The sequence below is a fragment of the Callorhinus ursinus genome, unplaced genomic scaffold (assembly GCF_003265705.2).
Source record: "Callorhinus ursinus isolate GAN/ISIS: 27379988/994484 unplaced genomic scaffold, GSC_fseal_2.0 scaffold19, whole genome shotgun sequence".
Taxonomy (NCBI): Eukaryota; Metazoa; Chordata; class Mammalia; order Carnivora; family Otariidae; genus Callorhinus; species Callorhinus ursinus.
Genome location: NW_027397081.1, coordinates 4,619,836 through 4,642,414, shown reverse-complemented (window position 1 = coordinate 4,642,414; position 22,579 = coordinate 4,619,836). Strand labels below are relative to the sequence as shown.

At 38.8% G+C, this 22,579-nt stretch overlaps 1 protein-coding gene across 1 annotated transcript in view; it reads left to right on the top strand.

Moving 5' to 3' along the window:
- The window catches only part of GUCY1A2 (guanylate cyclase 1 soluble subunit alpha 2), a 333,141-nt gene that overhangs the window by 188,429 nt on the left and 122,133 nt on the right, over positions 1-22,579 (top strand). The window contains exon 6 of the mRNA XM_073903673.1: positions 15,283-15,426. Within this exon, the coding sequence (XP_073759774.1) occupies positions 15,283-15,426 (144 nt within the window). The remainder of the gene's footprint in view (positions 1-15,282; positions 15,427-22,579) is intronic.

Genomic DNA, 22,579 nt, shown 5'->3' with positions numbered 1-22,579 from the left:
GGGCATATTTCAGCCCTCTGATGAAAGAAGTTTCTTTGACTCTCCCAGGGCGGCCAGATGAAACTGTTGAATTTGCTTACGACTGTGCAGTGACATTTAAGTGTAGGGGGACGGGTATTGGATATCAAGCCTGAAAAGCTCATTTTTTTTAAAGATTTTTATTTATTTATTTGACAGAGAAAGACACAGCGAGAGAGGGAACACAGGCAGGGGGAGTGGGAGAGGGAGAAGCAGGCTTCCCGCTGAGCAGGGAGCCCGATGCGGGGCTCGATCCCAGGACCCCGAGACCATGACCTCAGCCAAAGGCAGATGCTTAACGACTGAGCCACCCAGGTGCCCCTGAAAAGCTCATTTTAATTCTGTCTTGTTACTTAATTAAGTCACGTCACATACCTGTGCCTACCTTCTGCCTCTACAAAGTGGGAACAGTAGTACTGATCTAACATTTTTGTCACAGTGGACACATAAATTGTGCTCAGCAGATTATTGTTGGGATGTTTTCTATACATAATTCAAAATAATAACTATCTGTAGTAAATACCTTGTGAATTAATGAACAGTGCGAGCAGCTGACTCCATTTCCACTCAAATGAAAGAAGATCAGGGCTAGAGGTTATCATGGGGAATTTGCTGTGAAGGGAGGGAAGAAGAGTGAGTCCATTTGGAATGCTGTAACAAAAATACCATAGACCGGGTAGCTTGCAAATAACGGAATTTTATTCCTCCCAGTTCTGGAGGCTGGGAATTCCAAGGTCAAGGTGTCGGCACATTCAGCGTCTAGTGGGGGCTCACTTCCTGGTTTATGGGTGGCTGTCTTTTTGCTGTGCCCTCACATAGTGGAAGGGACAAGGATGCTCACCTTCTGAGGTCCCTCTTGTGAGGACTCTAATCTCATGCATGAGGGTAGACACCTCCCAAAGGTCTCTGATCACTTCCCCCAAAGCCCTGTATCCCAATAACCTTACACTGGGGATTAGGTTTCAACATAGGAACTTGGGGGGGACACAAACATTCAATCTACATTGATATTTGTTGAATGCCTACTATGTGCCAGGTACCATGCTAAATTCTTTATATATGCTTATTGATTTATCTTCAACAAATAATTATTGATCACCTACTGTATTCTACAGACTAAGCTCATAAGCCTTGGAGCATAGTGGTACCTAAGGCAAGCATGGTCCAAATTCTTAGGTGCTTGTAATTGAGCATTGGGGTTAAACATTAAACAAATAATTACATAGACAGTTAGTGATTAATTAAAATTATGGTTTCACTAGAGAGGTACAAAATTATTTAATCTTTTCAGCAGCCTTGTAAAATAGATATTATCTGCCTTTCACAGAAGATGAAAATGAGACAAAAAGATTAAAGAACTTGTTTGAGGTCACAAAGCTAATAGATGGTGGATTGAGCACTGCTCAGGCTCTTTCCATTCCAGAAGGGTGCTTGGGGAGGTCTTAAGACTTCATGGTCTTAAGGTGGTCCACAACTTGACCAACTACTTTCACCCATTTATACCTTAAAGAAATGTTTCTTGAGCACACACCACGTGTCAGGCACATGGTATGTCAGGCACCCCCTGCCCCCGTAGCCTTATCCATTATCAACATCAGTCACCAGAATGGTACATTTTTACCAATGATGAAGTTCACAGTCTAATGAGGAAGACAGTGATTAATCACTACTCAAAAAATATGTAATTATAAACTACCATAAGAATGAGAAAAATTATGTGGTGTTATGAGAGCCTGTGGTGGAGACACGTGATTTAGTCTAGGAGTTCAGGAAGGCATCCCTGAGGAGATGACCTTTAAATAGAGATCTGAAGGATGAGAAGGAGCTAATTGGGTAGGAAAGATGTTGGGAGTTGAGGATTCGATGTAGTGCGGTCAGGATATGTAAAGGCTCCGAGTCAGAAAGGAACATGATGAAATCGGAACAACTAAAGGAAGATCACCATGGTCAGACTTAATGCAAGAGTAGCACAAGGTAAAGATAGAGAGGTAGGTAGGAACTAGAACCTATAGGTGTTTTAGCCATTTTAAGGGTTTTGATCTTAATCATGGGAACAAAGTGAAGTTATTGAAGGTTTTTTGAATAGAGGAGTGACACAAGTAGATTTGCTTCATAAAAAACACTTTAAAAATGATGTGGGGTATAGATCTCAGGTGGGGAGTTAGTGAGCAAAAGCAGAACATAAGGATATTATTACCATCATTCAACTGAGAAATGGTGGTAACATTCCCTGGAGTGGCAGGTGTGTATGAGAGGCTAGAGTCAGTGTTGGAAACCTGAAGGAAGTGGTTAATTTTGTCTACTTAATAGAAATACTTCCATTATTCATGCAAATCGCCTGATCACCTGAATATGTTCTTGATTTGGTATTATGTAGGCTCAACCTGAGTTGATTGTTAACAATGACTTTGATTTTGAAAGGTAATTTATACATTATCTATATTGACCTAGCTCTTGATAGAGATGTTTATAATACAATTTGACGCAGTCATAATTCTCTAAGCATCTATTGTGCTAGCACTCTATTAGCCCCCGCAGGACTTAAAAAGATAACCAGGATATTATCCTTGCCTTTAAAAGTAAATGACCTAGTAATCTAGACAGGGTGATAAAGTACAAACACAGATGACTGCAGTGTATGATATGCTGAAGCCAAGCTTTATTGAGTTTCTACAAAAAGCAAAGATAACATTCTACTGAAGGATTTGAAGGATCAGAAAAGACAGAGCATGAAAATGGACTTGGAAGCATGTGACACATTTGATTCCTGGAAGAGGGGCTGGGGAAAGCTGGTTTTCTAAGCCAAATCTAGGAGGAAAAAAGATAATAATTCCACCGATACCTGAGGCTATTGGGATTTATGGACATCAGATTGTCTTCCTTTAAGAAACAAATTTGTAATGACATATTTCCATTTGATTTGCTCATTGGGCTGCACTATTCACTTTTTAAAAGAAAACTTAATTTTTTAGAGCCGTTTTAGGTTTACAATGAAATTGAGAGGAAGGTACAGAAATTTCCCGTATACCCCCTGCCCCTGTAGCCTTATCCATTATCAACATCAGTCACCAGAATGGTACATTTTTACCAATGATGAACTTACACTGACACATTGTAATCACCACAAATCCATAGTTTGCCTTATAGTTCACTCTTGTATGGCACATTCTGTGGGTTTGGGCAAATGTATAATGATATATCTTCATCGTTATAGTATCATACAGAATTTTTTCACTGCCTTAAAAATCCTCTGTGCTCCACGTAGTCATCCCTGTCCTTATCTGTCACTCACCGTCAACCACTGATCTTTTTACTGTGTCCATAGTGTTACCTTTTCCAGAAGGTCATATAGTTGGAATCCTACAGTACATAGCCTTTTCCAGATTGGCTTCTTCTACTCAGTAATATGTGCTTAAGTCTCTGTGTCTTGTTGTGGTTTGATCATTCCTTTTTAGTACTGAATAATAATCCATTTCTGGATGTTCCACTCTTTATTTTTTTATTTACCTACTGAGGGACATCTTGGTTGCTTCCAAGTTTTGACAGTTATGAATAAAGCTTCTGTAAACATCTGTGAGTAGGTTTTTATATGGGCTTAAGTTTTCATTTCCTTTGGTAAACACCAAAGAGTGCAATTGCTGGATCATTCATATGTTATCAGTCATATAGTATATTTAGTTGTGTAAGAAACCATCAAAATGTCTTTCAAAGAGGCTTTATCATTTTGCATTCCCAACAGCAATGAAAGATTTCCTATTGCTTCATGTCCTCGTCAGCATTTGGTGTTGTCAGTGTTCTGGATTTTGGCTATTCTAATAGGCATGTGGTAACTACATTATTGTTTTAATTTGCATTTCTTTGATGACCTATGATGTGATGTCTCTTTTCATATGGTTATTTGCCATCTATATATCTTCTTTGGTGAGGTGTCTATGAAGGTGTTTGGCCCATTTTTTAATTGGGTTATTTGTTTTCTGGTTGAATTTTAAGAGTTTTACAAGTCATTTATCACATATGTCTTTTGCAAATATTTTCTCCCAGTCTCTGGCTTGTCCTCTCATTTCTCTTGATATTATCTTTTACAGAGCAGAAGGCTTTAATTTTAATTAAGTGCACTTTCAATTTATCAGTTATTTCTTTCATAGATTCTGTCTTTAGTATTGCATCTAGAAAGGCATCAATCACCATCCCCAAGGCCATCTAGGTTTTCTCTTATCTTCTAGGAGTTTTATAGTTTTCCAGTTTACATGTAGGTCTGTTAATTTTGAGTTAATTTTTTTGTGGAGTGTGTCAAGTCTGTGTCTACATTCATTTTTTTGCATGTGGATGTCCGTTTGTTTCAGCATCATTTGTTGAAAGACTATCTTTGCTCCATTGTGTTTCCCCTGCTCCTTTGCCAAAGATCAGTTGCCTATATTAATGGGAATCTACATCTGGATTCAGTGTTCTGTTCCACTGATGTATTTGTCTATTCCTTCAGTATTATTGTGCCTTGATTACTATAGCTTTATTGTAAGTCTCGAAACTGTTTTTGTGACATCAATTCAACAATATTTAACTCTTATATGTTTATGAAAATATCCCAGACATTCACTGTTCTCTAGGGACAATGTTTAAAGTTCTGTCAAACCAGGAATCTCTAGAAAACTTTTCTTGAAAATAATAGACTCAGTAATCATTTTCTAAAGAATGAATGGATGATTCGAAGTAGAACAGTAACCCAGTATAAACATGGTGATGGGAGATACAGAAAGTTTGCCAAGAGCTTTGAGTTATTCATTTTGATCGGAGCATAGGGTAAATTAAAGTGGTGGTACGGGATGAAAGTGGAAAGTTGGAGCCCTGTCATTGATGATCCTACAAGAAATTAGAAAGAAATTTTGACTCGGTATTTCAATGTATTTGTCTTTGTTCACATGACCCAGTATTTGTTAACTTTTATTGTAAATAACCTGGGGCCTGACAACAGCATATTCCACATGGTTGAGATCCCTGGGAACAAAGTGGAGTTTGCACTGACCGATCTACTGAGCGTTTTATCAGGAAAAAAGCTTTCTTTGATAGGCAGTCATTTGGAATCTATTTTCCCTCATTTGGGAGTAGTTCACAGGCCAAGTCACTGTTCTATTTCTATCCATGACCTCCTTTCCAATGCTGTATCGGCTGAGCACTGTAGAGACATCCTTAAAGGAAGTAGTATTTGGGTCAGAAAATCAACCAAAATGAATATAATTAGACAGATTTTTTTTTTTTTGTAAAGACCGAGGGATATATTGAAGTGGCTTTTATCAGTAAATGCTTAAATTTGTTTCCATTCGAGCTGCTAAACCATTATACACAATTGACGTGGATGTATTTAATTGAACTCAACAAACTTTCTTTGGGTCATTGAATGCCTACTATGCCAAATGACTCAGCATTTTGGGTGTGTTGGCGGGATGGAGGGTATGTCTGGGCTAGGAGTTGTAGTTTAAAGTTTTGGCAGATAAGGAAATGTCTGGAGAAGTTCACTGCCCTACAGATTGGGTAGAAGATAGAGCAGGAGTATATAGGATGGCTCGGGTTCAAGAGTAGCAGTGCTTTTCTTTTCCTTCTTCCTTTCAAAGAGCTCTTTGGGTCTTGAAAAAAAAAAGGTGAATATCTGGGTGAAAATTGTAGTGTTTTTAGCTCACATAATATACCAGAAGTCTTCAAACTTTGGAAATCATAAAATATACCTGAGATCATGTGACAATGCAGATAGCTGGGCCTTATACCTATATTTTGATTTAGTAGATCTGGGTGTGAGACCTTAGGGATCTCATTTTGAGCAAGTTACCTACCCTCTGGCTGATTTTTATATAGGTGGTTCTGAGTTTTGCATTTGAAAACTTGACAATTCCAACCGATAAATGTAGACATTAGATACAGTTTAAAGCATTCAATAAAACTCTTAAAGACCATCTTGCTACTATGCTAGGGTTCAGACATAGAAAAAGTTATATAAGTATCTAGTAGGGGGAGAATATAAACACAGAAACACACCCACATACACCAACATGATATCATGCTAGAGACAGAAATTTATCCATTGGATATGTGTATTAGAGTTACAGACCCAGAAGGAGGGGAAAAAAAAAAAACAAAACTTGAAGGTAAGGGCTCCTTCTTGAGATAGACTTTGTTTGTCTAGGTTGCTGTGCTGGGAACGTGCCCTAAAAGCTGTGTACCCAGTGAGATAGAAATAGTTTTCCGTCTTCTCTTTGTGAGACATCTTTCAAAATAATGAGCATATCCGCGAGGTTTTCAAGGTGTCAAAAGAGTAAATAAACCTGGTTTCAACCCATCCTCTGAGTCAGGATCTCTGAGGATAATCAGGCTGTGACTTAAAAGCTATCCCGGGGAGAGCAGCAATCCACTGGTAGCAGTGACAGTGGACTTCAGGAGCGGATGACCTTTTATTTTCCTGTGAGTGTGCAAAGAGCCAGTGTCGGTGTACGGAGACTCCTCTCTCTGAAGTGCCGGTCCGGTTAATGGCGACGCCAATGAAGACTTTCAGTTCCCGTGTGACAAGGGGTAACATCAATAGAGATAGAAAGTTAGAAGTATTATGAGGTCACTTTAATGACTCATCTCAGAGACGGCATAAGGACCAGTACAGAGTGCTAGACTTTGCAACGTTTACTCATTAATACATCAGAATAATTTCCAGAATATCAACCTTTATCATCATGAAATAGGACCCTAAAATGAAGGTGCTCATATTGGATGACTACAAGATTATTTACAAAAAGGGCAGCTTAATAATTTTGCTTCCTGATAATCATATTGTATAGGAAGGGTATTAATATGTGCAGGTGGATTCCCAATATAATGTCTAATGAAATGAATGTGTTAAGGAGGTGTAGGCTGCTTCTTGGCCCCCTCCGTGGGAGGTAGCGCCTCTTTTGGCTGCGCTGGAGTTTCTGTTCTGTCTAATCCCAGGGACTGGGACCAGTGGTGCCCCCTCCTTTAGAGCGGGGGTGGCCGGGGTGTAGCCATGTCCAGGCTACCCCATCCTGCCAGCCGTCGCCTGTGAAACCTCAGTTTTGTCCCGCACCTCTGGTCCTGGTGAGCGACCTGCCTGCAGGAGGCAGTCCCCCCACTACACCCTGTTAATGTTCGGTGGAGTGCCTGCAGAGGTCTGGTTCACGGTGTCCTAGAGGTCTCAGGGGACAACTGAGCTGTGCCACCTTCTCCAGGGTGGCAGAGCAAGTAGCGGGTGAAGAGCTGGAGGAGAGACAGGAATGCTGGAGAAGGAAAAAGTGAGGGAGCACGTAGAGGAGAAGATAAGGGAGGGATGTTCCTGTGAAGGGAAGGGAGATGGTGAAGGAGAATGAAGTAATTAGAAGTGAAAGGAGCAGCAAGGCTCCGGCCCCTGAATGTGGTCTCTTCAAGAACTTTCTTGAGTGTGGAGGAGGGACAGTGGGTGCCCAGGCTGACAGGGCCTTCCTCCAGCTGGAGCCCAGGCTGGGGTAAATGCAGTGGCACTTGGGTGAGGCCATGAGATTCGCCAACCAAAATACACCCGTGTTGTGAGACCCCACCTTTTGAACCAGCCGCCCCCCCCCCCCAACAGCCATACTTAAGGGCCACAGAGCAGATTTGCTAAGGTTTTATACCAATCACTGATGAATGAGTTCAGACATCTCAGGACAGGCTACAAGTTCAAGGTCTTTGGAACAAACTCTTACTGCAGAAACAAGGCGATCATTAAAGAACACAATGAGGTCAGATCTTCTGGACAAGTGTCATTCCTGTCCATTCTAAACCTAGGATCGGGACCCCATGCTCCAGTGTTTCATTTGCAGGAACAGGACATCCCCTGTAGCTCCGTCACCTTCTTCACTTCAGACTACAGCCTCCGTGACTCTGACGGAGTTGCTCTTATTGCTAAAGGGGAACTGTGGCCCAATTCCTACAAAACTACCTACTACGTGAAGGAAAATCAGACTACTTTCGGCAGGGCAGCCCATGGAGATACTCAAGTCGTTTGGGTACCAGTGTGAGTCACTTCTACCTTTGGAAATTGTTCTTGCTCCAGATGACCTGCCGTCAGTTGCTGGACCTCTGTGTGGCCAGCAGTGATGTGTATGTGCTGGCTTCTCGGTACCACACCCTCCCCCCAGCGCCCGCACTCCTTCAGCGCTCTCATCCACAAGGATGTGGCTTTTATGGACATGCATCATTTTGTCTAAGCCAAGGAAGTGTGCTGAAGACAGCAGCACCTTCATCTACTTGCTCGAAGCCTTGTCTGAGTCGGGGCCTTCCCACCTTCTCCTCTTTCTTCCTCTCCTTCTTCCTGTTCTTCTTCCTCCTCCTCCCTCCCTCCCTTCCTCCTCCTTCTCCATTTATTTGTTTGAGAGAGACAGAGCATGTGCTGGAGCTGTGGGGGGGGGGGGGAGAAGAAGACTCCCTCCCTGAGCAGGGAGCCCGATGCGAGGCCCGATCCCGGGACCCTGAGATCATGACCTGAGCTGAAGGCAGACGCTTAACCAACTGAGCCACCCACCTGCTTCTAACGTAGGTACTTAAGAATCATATTTAAAGAGGATCATTGTATCTTCAAGAACCCCAACCTCCAGAACAGTGAAAACCTGGGTTCATGTTTAATGCCTCTGGCAAGTTGCTCATATTCCAGGGGATCATTCCATGGCCCTAAGACCTCTGGCTGGTGACCACCACCTGAATTTTCATCTTTGGACAGGAGCTCATTTTACCCACCCTGCTGAGTGTCTGGGAAAACAGGGACATAAATAATGGAAAGCTGCTGAGCCTGTATGAGGTGAAGGGCCGTATGTAAGGGACCTCAATCTACCCAAGTCCCAAGTTTTTTCCTGAGTTTTTGGTACTGGTAAGTCTTCATAAAGGCCTGTTCCATGTTCTCCCTCTTCTCTCCAGCCTTTTGGATAATCTGTGTTAATAACCAGCAACCCCATTATCTGGTTTCTGTGTGTTGGGGACCTTCAGCACCTCCTGTGGACTCAGGCTCCCTACCAACCACTGGAAAACTCTTCTGTCTAGCCCCCTTCCACTGTCATTCAGGAACCGTACCTGATGACAGACAGGTGATTGGGCTGGCAGGTGTGGCTCCATGCTCTCAGCAAGGGTAAATATGGTATCCTTTCTAGGAATCACACATTCTTAGCCACAGCCAAAGAGCCCATGAAGAATGTGGCGTGTTTCTTAGCCCCCTTTCACCCATGTGATCACAACTGGGTGACCAAGTCGTGGAGAGAGCTGGAGAGAAAAGATGTGTTTCCTTTGTAGACTTCATCTCTCTGCCTACACCTCACTCCAGTACCTCTCTACTCTTCTCTGTCTCTGTCTCTCCCTTTCTCTCCTCGTTCTGTTTTTAATGACTTTAGGGACCAAAGCCAGAAAGCAAACAACTGGATGGCAGACTTGCTCATTTGCTTCTCTTCTTGATGCTGTCTAGAGGGAGAGAGGGAGGTTGTCAGTAAGATAGGCTGCCAGAGAGCTCTGACCCTCTCCCCAAGCTTTCTTTTACATGTCTTAGAAAGTTCAAAAGAAGACAGACGCGGGACTGTGGGATTGAAGGACTGAGGTGGCTGTGAGTCCTGTGGGACCGGGATTATTCATTGCCCCATTATATGCCGTGTTCTTTTAGGCTCATCCTAGCCAAATACCACAACACACACCCACACTGCTGCCTCCTCACTGTGCCCAAATTTCCAGGAAACCTCGTAGATATTTCATGAGCAAGAGCCTGGAGGGGAGGGTAAAGAATGTTACAGGAATTCTTTTAAATGATTACTTTAAAATCACAATAAAATAAATAAAAAGGATAAGTGCACAGCTCTAAGAAGTTTATCTGCATCACCTTTATTTCTGGAATAATGTGCAGACTTTTACTCTAAAGGGTTGAAAAGCTGATAGTCCAAGATGGGTAAATTTTTTCGTATGATAAAAGCATCTATAATAATAAGTGGGGCAACAGTTGTACATAATATTTTTAGTGCATAAACCTCCTCTTCTGTGTTCAGAAAAGGATGCAAAGACTATCTTTTCCATCCCCATGACTAGGTTAGCCAATCTTTATTCTTCTCTCAGGTCATTCAAGAACAGGTTGGAGATATCAAAAATAACTGAGATGCATTATTTTAGATGGTGTCTGTTGTATTTAAGATCTTATTTAAAAAACACTGAGTCAATTGTAAAGGAATTCAGAACATAGTCAACTTTCCAGACAGGTTTTTGTTTTTGTCTTTTTAGTATGTTTACAATGTCCACCTGTTTAACTGGTTTAACTCAAGGAAACCACCTCAGGAGCAAATGTAATGGATATCTAATGTTTTCACTTTTTCTGCTCCCTGTGAAGCAAAATCAACTAATGTTTTTGAAGGGAATCCACTAAAATTTCCACATATACTTAATTCTGCTAAACTTGCACAGATCTGAATTAAATGAAGGGAGAGGAGAGAAGAATAGAACTTTTGTGGAAGGATGTATTACTAATGTGGTAGCTTTTTTTGTCAAGATTTTCAGGTTAAGATGCTGAATATATCTGTAAGGAGGGAGAAAATATCATAGAGATACATTACCTGCACTTTACCGACATCTGGATGTTTGAAAAATTTTAAGCTATTACCAATTCGTTCATGTACTTATTAGTGCTACTCATCAAATATTTCTGGCTCGTGTCTGGGCACAAGGGTGGTTGAATTTTCCCATCTCCTTTACATTAAGCATGGCCATGTGACTTGCTTTGGTGAATGAATCTTGAGAAGCTTTATATGTCACCCCTGGGAAAAAGCTGCACGAACTAGTGCAGAGTTTGTCAGAACCTCTCTTTCCCTGCCATGGCAACCAGCCCCGGTTGGGGACCTTCTGTTAGCCTTGTTCCTAGAGTGAGGAGACATGGCACCGTGTGTCTCCCCTGTCCTCCAATCCCTTAATCCGCATGAATTCGTAGCATGAATCAAAAATAAGCCTTTGTTATACATGCAGATTTGGAAGTTAGGTTGTGATTGCAACATAATCTAGCCTAGCATGATGGAACCATCTTTTAGATTTTTTCTGTATGTTGGGTATTGATTATGAGAATTGTACATCTTGATGTGGGCCATTATTTTTTGATGTTTGTTTCTTTTTTTTAAATTTTTTTATTGTTATGTTAATCACCATATATTACATCATTAGTTTTTGGTGCAGTGTTCCACGATTCGTTGTTTGTGCATAACACCCAGTGCTCCATGCAGAACGTGCCCTCCTCAACACCCATCACCAGGCCAACCCATCCCCCTCCCCCCCTCCCCTCTAGAACCCTCAGTTTGTTTTTCAGAGTCCATCATCTCTCATGGTTTGTCTCCCCCTCTGACATACTCCCCTTTTCTTCCTCTCCTGTTATCTTCTTCTTTTTCTTTTTTCTTAAAATATGTTGCGTTATTTGTTTCAGAAGTACAGATCTGTGATTCAACAGTCTTGCACAATTCACAGCGCTCACCGTAGCACATACCCTTGCCTAGTTCTTGATACTATTGTTTCTGAGCGTTAAACTGACTTCAAATATTTGAGAACTAAGTAGTATAAAAGCTTGCATGATCACATATAGATTTTAATGTGAATTTATTCTTTTGTGTACACATTTATCTTGCACTTCATTAGATTTCTGTGTCATATCCATTGGTAACCTATTGATCCATCTTCTCCGTACTTCTACATTATATACTGCTAAAAGAGAAAGTGCAACATATAACTCACCTGTATTCTTATGGTACAAATTCTAGAAATACACATTTCATGGAACTCAATAAACTTTTGCTGAAATGATAATGAGGATGATATTTGCTGAGGGAGGGGGGGTTAGGGATTTCAAGAAGTGGTCATGCTCTAGGAGCATGCATGTTCACAGGGGCCGTAAAGGTTTGCTTATACAAATAATTGCCTATACTGATATCTGATATCTGGAAATCAGAAGTTAGTTTCAAAGCACATAGCTCACAGCATGTGGTATATATACACAATGGAATATTACTCAGCTATGGAAAAGAATGAAATCTTGCCATTTGCCATGGCATGGATGGAGCTAAAGAATATAATGCTTCACAAAAGAAGTCAGAGGAAGACAAGTACCATATGATTTCACTCCTATGTGGAGTTTAAGAAACAAAACAAGTGAGCTAAGGGGAAAGAGAGACAAACCAAGAAACAGACTCTTAGCTACAGAGAACACACTGATGGTCACCAGAGGGGAGGGGTGTGGGGAGATGGGTGAAACAGGTGCTGGGGATCAAGGAGCGCACCTTTGTGATGAGCACCGGGCGATGGATGGAAGTGCTGAATCACTATATTGTGCACCTGAAACAACATTACACTATATGTTACCTGGCATTTATAAAAAGTCAAAGTGTATAGAAATACAAAAGGATGAGCTAAGTGTGAGGATTAGAAGAGATCACTGTGTTTCTAGGGGGAAGACAGTAAATTGACACATTTTTAAAAGATTTTATTTATTTATTTGACACAGAGAGAGCACAAGTAGGCAGAGCGGCAGGTACTGGGAGAGGGAGAGGCAGGCTTCCCGCTGAACAGGGAGCCTGACGCGGGGCTCGATCCCAGGACCCTGGGATCATGACCTGAGCTAAAGGCAGCCGCTTAACCGACTGAGCCACCCAGGCGCCCCAAATTGACACAATTTAGACATTTATTATTTACTGGATGTCTTCCTCAGTGGGAATTCCGTGGGGGAAGTATATTTCAGCCTTTGGAGTAAAACCTTTGCTGACTCACATTGCATTGTTTTTCTTTTCTTACCCTATGATTTTATTTCCATTTTTCTGGCACAAGAAAACAGGTCTTGAAGTGAAAATGTTGAAATTCATGATAGGTCTGGGGATATCGGAACAATTTTCGCTGCATATTTCCTTATAAGATTTTGGTAACCAAATGGTCCTTTTGGCATTCCTAGATTAACTGTTCTCACCATATCCCCTAATTTAGCACCCACAGAATTTAATTCAGTACATCTTTTTAATACTATGTTGTTAGAATGCAGTCAGCATGAAATCTAATTATGGTTATTAAATCTTTAATAGCATATTTTGTAAGTTTTGGTATGTTTATGATGGAAGCATCTCTAGTCGTTCAGAGACAATTTTTTTCTGCACACATGTACATGGTGCTCATGAAATGAATGGTGAAAATGAATACACAATTAGAATGACTTATTAAAATCATGATAAACATGGTTAATTTATTTATTCATTTGGTAGGTGTTTATTAAATAGCTATATTTTAGAAACCATGATAAGCATTATGAATATAGAGATGAAAAAAAACACATAGTCCCATTCTTACAGAGCTGACATCACAGTTGGGGCTACATCTTGATTATAACCTATGATGAAAGCCTGTAGCAAAAAGGTATGAAAAGTGCTGTTGAAACAGAACAGAAGAAACGGTTACTTCTGCTAAAAACCAATGGAAGGACCATGGAGGGTTTCACAGAAAAGGTGATATTGGATTTGGACATTAAATAAACCATTTCATCACTTTGCTCTAATTAGAATTTTAGAATCATCGAGGATTTTATCACTATATACTTTTTAATTTCAGTATAGTTGACCCACGATGTTACATTAGTTTCAGGTGTTCAACTTAGTGGTTTGACAAGTTTGTACATTATGTTGTGCTCGCCACAATGCAGCTACCGTCTGTCCCATTACATTGCTATTACAGCATCCTTGACTGTTTTCCTTATGCTGTTTTAATTCCCTTGACTTACTCATTCCATGACTGGAGGCTTCTGTCTCCCACTCCCCTTCACCCATTTTACCCACCTCCCCTTCCCCTCCCCTCTGGCAACCAACAGTCCTCTGTATTTATTGTTCTGCTGCTTTTTGTGTGTTTATTCATTTTTTAAAAAGATTTCACTTATGACTGGAATCATAAGGTATTTGTCTTTCTCTGGCTGACTTATTTCACTTGGCATAAATACCCTCTAGGTCCATCCATGTTGTCTCAAATGGCACAATCTCATCTTTTTTATGGCTGGGTAATATTCTGGGGTGTATATATCCCATGTTTTCCTTATCTGTTCATCTGTGGATGGACACTTAGGTTCCTTCTCTGTCTTGACTAACTATAAATAATTCTGCAATAAACCTTCAGGTGCATATGTCTTCTCGAGTTAGTGTTTTCCTTTTCCTTCAGTAAAACCCAAAAGTGGAATTATTGGATCATATGGTATTTCTATTTTTAATTTTTTTGAGGAACCTCCATACTGTTTTCCACAGTGGCTATACCAATTTACATTTCCACCAACCGTGTATGAAGGTTTCTCTTTCTCCACATCCCCACCAATACTTGTTACTTCTTGTCTTTTTTTATTTTGGCCATTCTGACAGGTGTAAGGTGATATCTCATTGTGGTTTTGACTTGGATTTCCCTGAATATTTGTGATGCTGAGCATCTTTTCATAGGTCTGTTGACCATCTGTATGCTTTCTTTGGAAAAGGGTTTTTCTGGTCCTCTGCCCATTTTTAATTGGATTATTTGTGTTCCTTACTGTTCAGTTATATGAGTTCTTTATATTTTTTGGATATTAACCCCTTATTAGTTATAGCATTTGCAAATTATTCAAAGTATACCACCATATACTTTGGATAATTAGAGAACTTTCCTCTGAAAATAAGTTGTGCCCAGTTTTTATACCATGCTGTATGCTTTGGAAATTTGAGGAGTTTAGTCTGGGGTAAATCCTTAAAATATCACAACAAAAGCAGTGGCTATTTAGAATGGAATGGATGCTGACAATAAAATTAGAATAGGGTCTGAAAAGACTCTGACAGTGTCTGTTAACTCTTTAATTGTAAGATTATGGGTGGGTTTCTGCACATCAGTTTCTCATCTCTTGAATATTACCAATATTGGAAGTTTGAAGGAAACAAGAGGGTGGCTTTGTAAAAGGTCATTATTTGGAAATTGTTCAGGCAAAATACTGGCAATTCTTTTTTTGTGGAGGATAATTGTTCTATATTCCAGTTGTTCCCAATTTCAATGATCATCTATGGTGATAACGTGGATGAACAGCCCTAGAGTGAGATGTCAGTATTTGACTAGCTGTCTGCAAACTCTGCTATGATTACACTCAGTTGTCTAATTGCTTAATTTATTGATGTTTTGCTGACATGTTTTCAGCAACATTTGTGATTGCACGTAACTCATCATTTCTCTTTTGGCTCATTATCGTATGTTTGCATTTGATTTGTCTGATGGCTGCAGGTGGAAACAATAGGTGATGCGTACTGTGTTGCTGCAGGACTCCATAGGAAAAGCCTCTGCCATGCTAAGCCCATTGCTCTAATGGCACTCAAGATGATGGAACTTTCAGAAGAGGTGCTGACACCTGATGGAAGACCAATCCAGGTAACCTTCTCTGCAGTTTGGTTCGAGTAGTAGCATACCTTTAACTGCGGGTGGGGGAGGCAAGAAATTCCGTTCTGAGTTCTACTTATGTAACTTACACATTTAGACAAGTAGGTTACTCAAGAAGGATGAGGGTTAACTAGAGATAACTCATAGATCCAAGAAAAGAACAAATGGAATAATGTCCAAAATGGGAAAATGTGCGTGACAGGCTCATCGCCTTGGAGAAAAGAAAGAGCTAAAGGGTTAGACAAAGGAAAAACTTGTCAGTGACCCACTCAACACTACCAGCCAAGGATGGTAGTGAGAATCGGAGTTGCAGAGATAATCCAAAAAAGCACGAAACGAAGAGACAAGAAAATGGCGGATCTGAACAGCTTCCTTCAGGTAATGTACAGATGTTGTTTATGAAGCCTCAGCACTCAGGGTTACTTCTGCATTTTATTTTTTTTTAATGTGGCAGAGCTTGAAGGTTGGAGCCCAGTAACTGAGGAAATTTAAAAATGGTAGAAAATTAGCTCCTGGTACACTGTACTCTTTTTGGTACTGATGGCTCTCTACAATCTAAAATCTACCTCTAAGAATGGATGAGGTCACCTACCTATAGTCTTGCCAGGACCCAGTGGATTCCAGGAGTATTATTACTGTGAACTCTTATAAACCAGAAATTGTGTATTTGGAGAAGGGCAACCATGAATGTAAGGCAGCCCTTTTATGACAGCTCATCAAATTTGAGTTAAAAATATAAAGAAAAGAAAGCCTCAAAATGTGGTACATTCCTAATTCTGGAGTTATGGCAAATTAGATATTCTGAGTGTCCCTTCTGACTAAAATTATTAAAATGCTGTGTCAAAATTTAAAAAAATATATTTAACACTATTTAACATTTTTAAACCTATTGAGCACATCACTGAACTAATGGGAAAAAATGTGCCAGTTGCATTATGTGTGTAAACTGACAAAATCTAAGTGGTGAATTTGAATTAATTGCTCTGTCATGAGCAGTGGTAACAGGAAACTAGGAAACACTACTTCTTTCTGGAGGAAGTCAACTTCAATCCCATCTTCAAAGAATTTCCGCAGGTAAAGTATTCTGGGGAATGAATGGCTAATACTAAAAACAAAACAACCCCTTCCCCCCCCAAAAAAAACACCCCAAACCCACACATTCACACAAGAATTCAAAGCATTATGGGTGAGAACCAGTGGGAACAATAGATAAGAAAAACAGTGAAGTGTTGTCAGATATCAAAATTTTCAGATGGAATCAAAATGACAATATTTGATATAATTAAAGAAAAAAAGAAGCTTAATAATGTGAGGCAGGAACAGTAGATTTGAAAAAGAACCAGAGAACTCCTAATCCAGCAACATAATACTTCTTTCTTCAGAAAGAAAATGGTCAGTGGATGAGTTTAAAAGCAGATTAGACACAGCTGAAGGAAAAATAAGTACACCAAAAGGTAGAACTGAAGAAATTACACATCATTAGGTCCAGAGAGTTAAAAGTGTGGAAATATGAATAAGGTAATGTAAAATATAAAATATGTGGGAGGTATGGAGTACAGAGTGCGAAAATGTATGTCCAGTTGGGCTACCAAACGTAGATACAGAAGGAATGCATAAAAAGGATTTTTTTTTTCCTGGAACAATTAAAAGATATCAATCAGTTCTCAGACACAGTAATCCTAAGGGATTCTATGAAGGTAAATCATAGGAATTCAAAACTAAACATGTTAATAATGCTATAGTGCCTCAGAGAAAGGGGGGAGTGGCTAAATGACAAAGGTGCCATTGATAAGTGGTAAAAGGTTGGGCTGTTCCAGGAAAGGTTGGGGACAGCTGGTTATGCACATGGACAAAAGTATTAAAACTGGATCTCTACTTCATGAGTCTGTACATAAAGTAATTCCAGCTGGGTTAAATGTGAAAGGCCATACTATTAAAGTATAAATCTATAATTTGGAGCCTTTAACTTAGTGGAAGGAACACTTTTTTTTTTTTTGTAAACCAATCTAGTCAAAAAATCATCAAATCATAAAGGAAAATATGTGTAAATTTTACTACACTAAAGTTAAAACCTTCCTGTTTATCAAATAACACCTAAAAAGAACAAAAAGATAACCACAGACTAGGAGAATTTTTTTTAAAGATTTTATTTATTTGTTTGAGAGAGAGAGAGAGAGAGAGAGACCCACAAGTGGGGGGAGGGGCAGAGGGAGAGGGAGAAACAGGCTCCCCATGGAGCAAGGAGCCCGACGACACGGGGGCTCGATCCCAGGAACTTGGGATCAGGACCTGAGCTGAAGGCAGACACTTAACCAACTGAGCCACCCAGGCGCCCCAAGAGAATTTTTTTTTTGCAACACATTTAACCATTAAAAGTATCTGATAGCGCCATACTCCAGGTTTCCCACCTACTAGTTTGGTCCAACTTTAATACTCTGACCATGCCATTGTTAGTGAGGCTCTGGAGCAGCAAGAAATCACATACAGTTGGTGGAAGTGTAAATGGTACAGTGTCCTTGGCATTCACCAGTAAAATTTAATTTGTGCCTTTCCTACCACCCAACAGTCCCTTCCCTAGATGTTTGCCCAGGGAAGTAGGTGCAGGTGTAGTGAAAGTCACAAGAGTATTCACAGCAATACTTTGATAAGTGCCTCAAACTGGAAATAAATAACCATCTAACAGAATAGATGAACTGTGATAGATTTATACCATGGTATACCATACAGTTGGGAAAATGACATCCACATGGATGGATGTCAAAAACAATAGTGAGCAGAAGAAGCAAGTCGTAAAAGAATGCTATAGTATTACTCCATTTAATTAAATTTCAAAACTGGGAAAATTGAAACAATATGTTATTTAGAAATATCCACATTGATGGGAAAAGGGTAAAGGAAAAAAGGGAATGGTTAATGCAAATTCAAGGTGGTGCTTCACTCCAAGGGGGAGGAAGAAGATGGTGGGAAGAGGGAGGATGCAGTCGGGAAAGTCGACACGCGCTATTATGTGTCTACAATACATTTACATTTGGCAATTTTAAAATGTGGAAAGAGAGTTTTCTAACCACTCCTATCAGTAGTGAAAATGGGAAAGCATGGAGCATTAAAAAAAACAGTTTAAGTACTCTCAGGACATAATTATCAAGTTATCAAGTATGTGCATGACACTTCTCCCACAGCCAGGAAAAGCAAACTGGAGGGATGCCACCTCAGATCTGCTGCAAACTGCAAATATACATGGTCCATATCGAATTCCTATCAGTTCTTAAATTTTTAAGACTAATAGCTGGGCAGTCTTCTCATTTGGGATTGTTTTTCTATGTTGGATTTTCTTTTATAGGAGATAGACGATTTGTATTGATTCAGCCCTTCAAAGCAAATTTAAATTACCATAGAACAAAACCAGGGAATTGTGTTTTTGCGTGGGCTCATCCATATTTTCATTTGTGGGATATAACATGACTCTGTCTTATGAGTCAGATAGTCTTATTAAATCAGAAGAGGAAATGTCTATAAAGATTTAATAATGCAGAAAGAGAATTCAAAAATCATAAAACCACCTTAATAATTTTAGCTTCATTACTAATTCATATTATTTGCATGGTTTGGGATTGTTGTTGGCATATTAATTTGACTTTGAATTGGCTTCCAACTTGGTGTCATTGGAACATTTCTAGACTTATTGAAAGAATCTTTTATTAAAAATGCTTGAGTGTGCAGTAGGGTTGTTATGTGATTAGCTGACTTTTTACTTCAAACTGTGTAAGTTTTAGGCTGTTTAAAATTTAAGCTATTTGAGCTGCAATACTTATTCAAAAGAAAACTCCCTCAAACCTCACACATTTTGAAAAATAAATTGATAATGTTTATATGACTCTATCAACCTTCCAGGCACCCCTCATGACAGGAAATAGGTACCTGAATTATCAATTATAATTGCTTGCAAATGATTGGTAATGTCCTTGAATCACTAACTCTAAAATTGGGTTAATTTAAACAATTTTAAAAGTAATGAAAGAATATAATTTCATTTATTATCTTTATAATACTCAAGCAAATTAGTTTTTATAAATAAACTCAGAGGCTAGTTATAGACTGTATCTACAAAGCAAACACAAACATGGTCTATTTATATAGCAAATCTGAAAAATCAGCCAAAGTGACTTTAATTAAGAGCGCTTTTAAAAATAATGATTAGAATTTTTAATACTTTCTCAAACAATGTTTGAGTCTACTGGCTGAATTTATAGAAATGTCAGCATTATGTTTATTCCATTTTTTCCCTCCCTAGAGGAAATCTGATTTTATTACATCTTCAACAGTAGACACTTGAAGAAAAGTAATATCGAGTTTATATATATTCTTTCTCTTTTGAGCTAACCATATTGTGATTTCACTAAAAAATTGTATGATTTCATGCTCTTCTTTAACCTTGTGATCTTAATCTTACCAAAGTATTTTGACTAGTTTTTAATGCTGAAAGGCTACTTTTACTAATAATTTAACCACTCTTTAATGAAAATACAAAATGTTTATTACTGCCTATGCTTTATTCCTTGAAAATGAAAATGTTGATAGGGAAAGAGAAGCTGAACTGAGAACTGACTAGGGAATGTGATTAAATATATTTTGGAAAGACAAGCAGCATTTTCATGATTTAAGGCTTTTGGAGAAGATTGAGTAGTGTGTCCAAATATCTAAGTTTTATCTAAGTTTTACTGTGGGACTTCAGTTTTTAAAAAAATATTTTCATTGAATTTTATCACACAGGCACATAATTCAAATTTGCTTCATCAGTTTAGAGAACAGTACATTTTATATAATGAGGCAGTTATACAGAGATGGTGAGAGAGAATTAAAAAAGAACAATGTATAATCATGTAATACTAATGTGCTTAGCAATCTTAATTGCAAATCAGGGAAACACTGTGAATCTTTTCTAACAGCATAGTCCAAAGGCAGGAATACTAACACACAATTTACATGTACTTACAATTTGCATGTAATACATTAAATTATAGCTCCTTTAAGCTTCAACTTAGTCTTCTAATGAGCTTACAGGATTTTTTGAGATTATGAAATAATTATTCTCCAATTAATTTTTAAATACTTGTTATTTATAGAGGAAATCTGATGTTGTTACTTTAACATTTGGAGGGATTTGTTCTTTGCAAATATTGTGGTATTAAATTAACCCCATGAGAATATAACTGAAGATTGCATTTAGAAAAAAAGAAAAACTAATTGATAATTGTTTGTGGATAAAATTCTAATATGTACTTTTATCCTGAAGTATGTATACTTAACTAAAATGTTCTATCTTTAGAATTTAAACCTAAGGAGTCAGAAAGAACTACTAGGTATTATATGAACTCACTGTTAGTTAAGATCCTGAGCCCAGCCATTCTCACCTCCCATGTTTATCCAGTAGACACATTCGAAATTGCTTTTAATCTTTTAGGTAATGCAAATCGTTGTCATTTTAGTAAATTACTATTTTATTGTAGCAATACTGTACAAAATTAATATTACTGGTGAAATTTATGGCTAAATATATTTTCTAATCTGTTCTGTAAAGTGAATTTATTTGGTACTAGAAAGATGTTTCTGTTTTTTAAAGAAAAAGTTTCAAGTAGTCATTGAAAGTTTACCAGTACATGAGATGATAATAGATTCTCCTCTTTGCTTCTGTTTAATTGCTAGAGCTTGAGTCTATATATTTTGTCCACATCTTCTCCTGTGTTCCTGTTTGTTTGTTTAATTTTTTATTGTTATGTTAATCATCATATATTCATCATTAGTTTTTGATGTCGTGTTCCATGATTCATTGTTTGTGCATAACACCCAGTGCGCCACGCAGAACGTGCCCTCTTTAATACCCGTCACCAGGCTAACCCATCCCCCACCCCCCTCCCCTCTAGAACCCTCAGATTGTTTTTCAGAGTCCATCGTCTCTCCCTCCGACTTACTCCCCTTCATTCTTCCCCTCCTGCTATCTTCTTCTTTTTCTTTTTTCTTAACATATGTTGCATTATTTGTTTCAGAAGTACAGATCTGTGATTCAACAGTCTTGCACAATTCACAGCGCTCATTAATACTTCCCTCAAATGGTTATGAAATTCATCCATTAAACCCATCCACTTGATACTTAATGTGATAGCAGTTGATAGTTTTTTAAGTTTCCATTCATCTGACAAAAATTTTCATACTGTTTTTATTTATTTCCTTGACTATGTCAGCCGCAATTAATTTTAAATTCTTTGCTTGATAAATCCCTTCTCTAGAGTCTTGTGGTCTATTACATCATCTGTCCTTTCACTTAATTTTGGTCATGTTACATCCCTTGTGTGCCTAACTATTGTTATTTTTTGTTTGAGTGCTAGAGATTGTGTATAAAAATATTATAGAAATAATTTCCCTCCTGTAGGGAAATTTTATGTGTTCTTCTGGTGGGAAGAATGGTAGGAGCTCTAGCAATCAGAGATCAGAAGATTTGATGCTAGGATTTATTCTCTGTGGGGACCAGCTTCGTTCAGAGTCACCTTCTGTTTCTGGTATCACCTTTATACCTTTGGTTTTGGCTGTCAGGGTCTCATCTCAAAGACTGGAGCGTTTACTGAGGCTTCCCCCTTTGGCACCCCTCAGACTCTGAATTTTGTCTCCATGGTTCTGTAAGTGCTGTTACAGTACCAAAGGTCCTGCTCAGTTCCTTAACCTTTCTGAAGTCAGAAGATACCTGTAGTGGACAAGCACCCTCAGATTTGGCACTCACTTCTCCTTGATGTTCATTTCCCTCCTTATCTTGGTGTAATAATTTTTCATTGCCTTGTGAGCTGACCTGCCGAAGGGTGTTCAAATTATATAATCTGCTTTTACTAGAAATAGAAGTTCAAAGTCATGTACATTTTTATAAGAGTTTTATTTTACTAATAATGATTCATCCTCACTAATCTACATTTGTGCCTATTTTCGACCCAAGTCACAGATGACATTATCTTTAAATAGAAAAGACAAAAACATCTAACTGTATTTAAACTAGCTGCTGCAGAGTAACAATAAATAAACATCTGTTGAAACACTTAACTGTGTGCCAGGCAGCACTGATCCAAGTCCTTGACATATAATAGCTCTTCTTTTTTTTTTT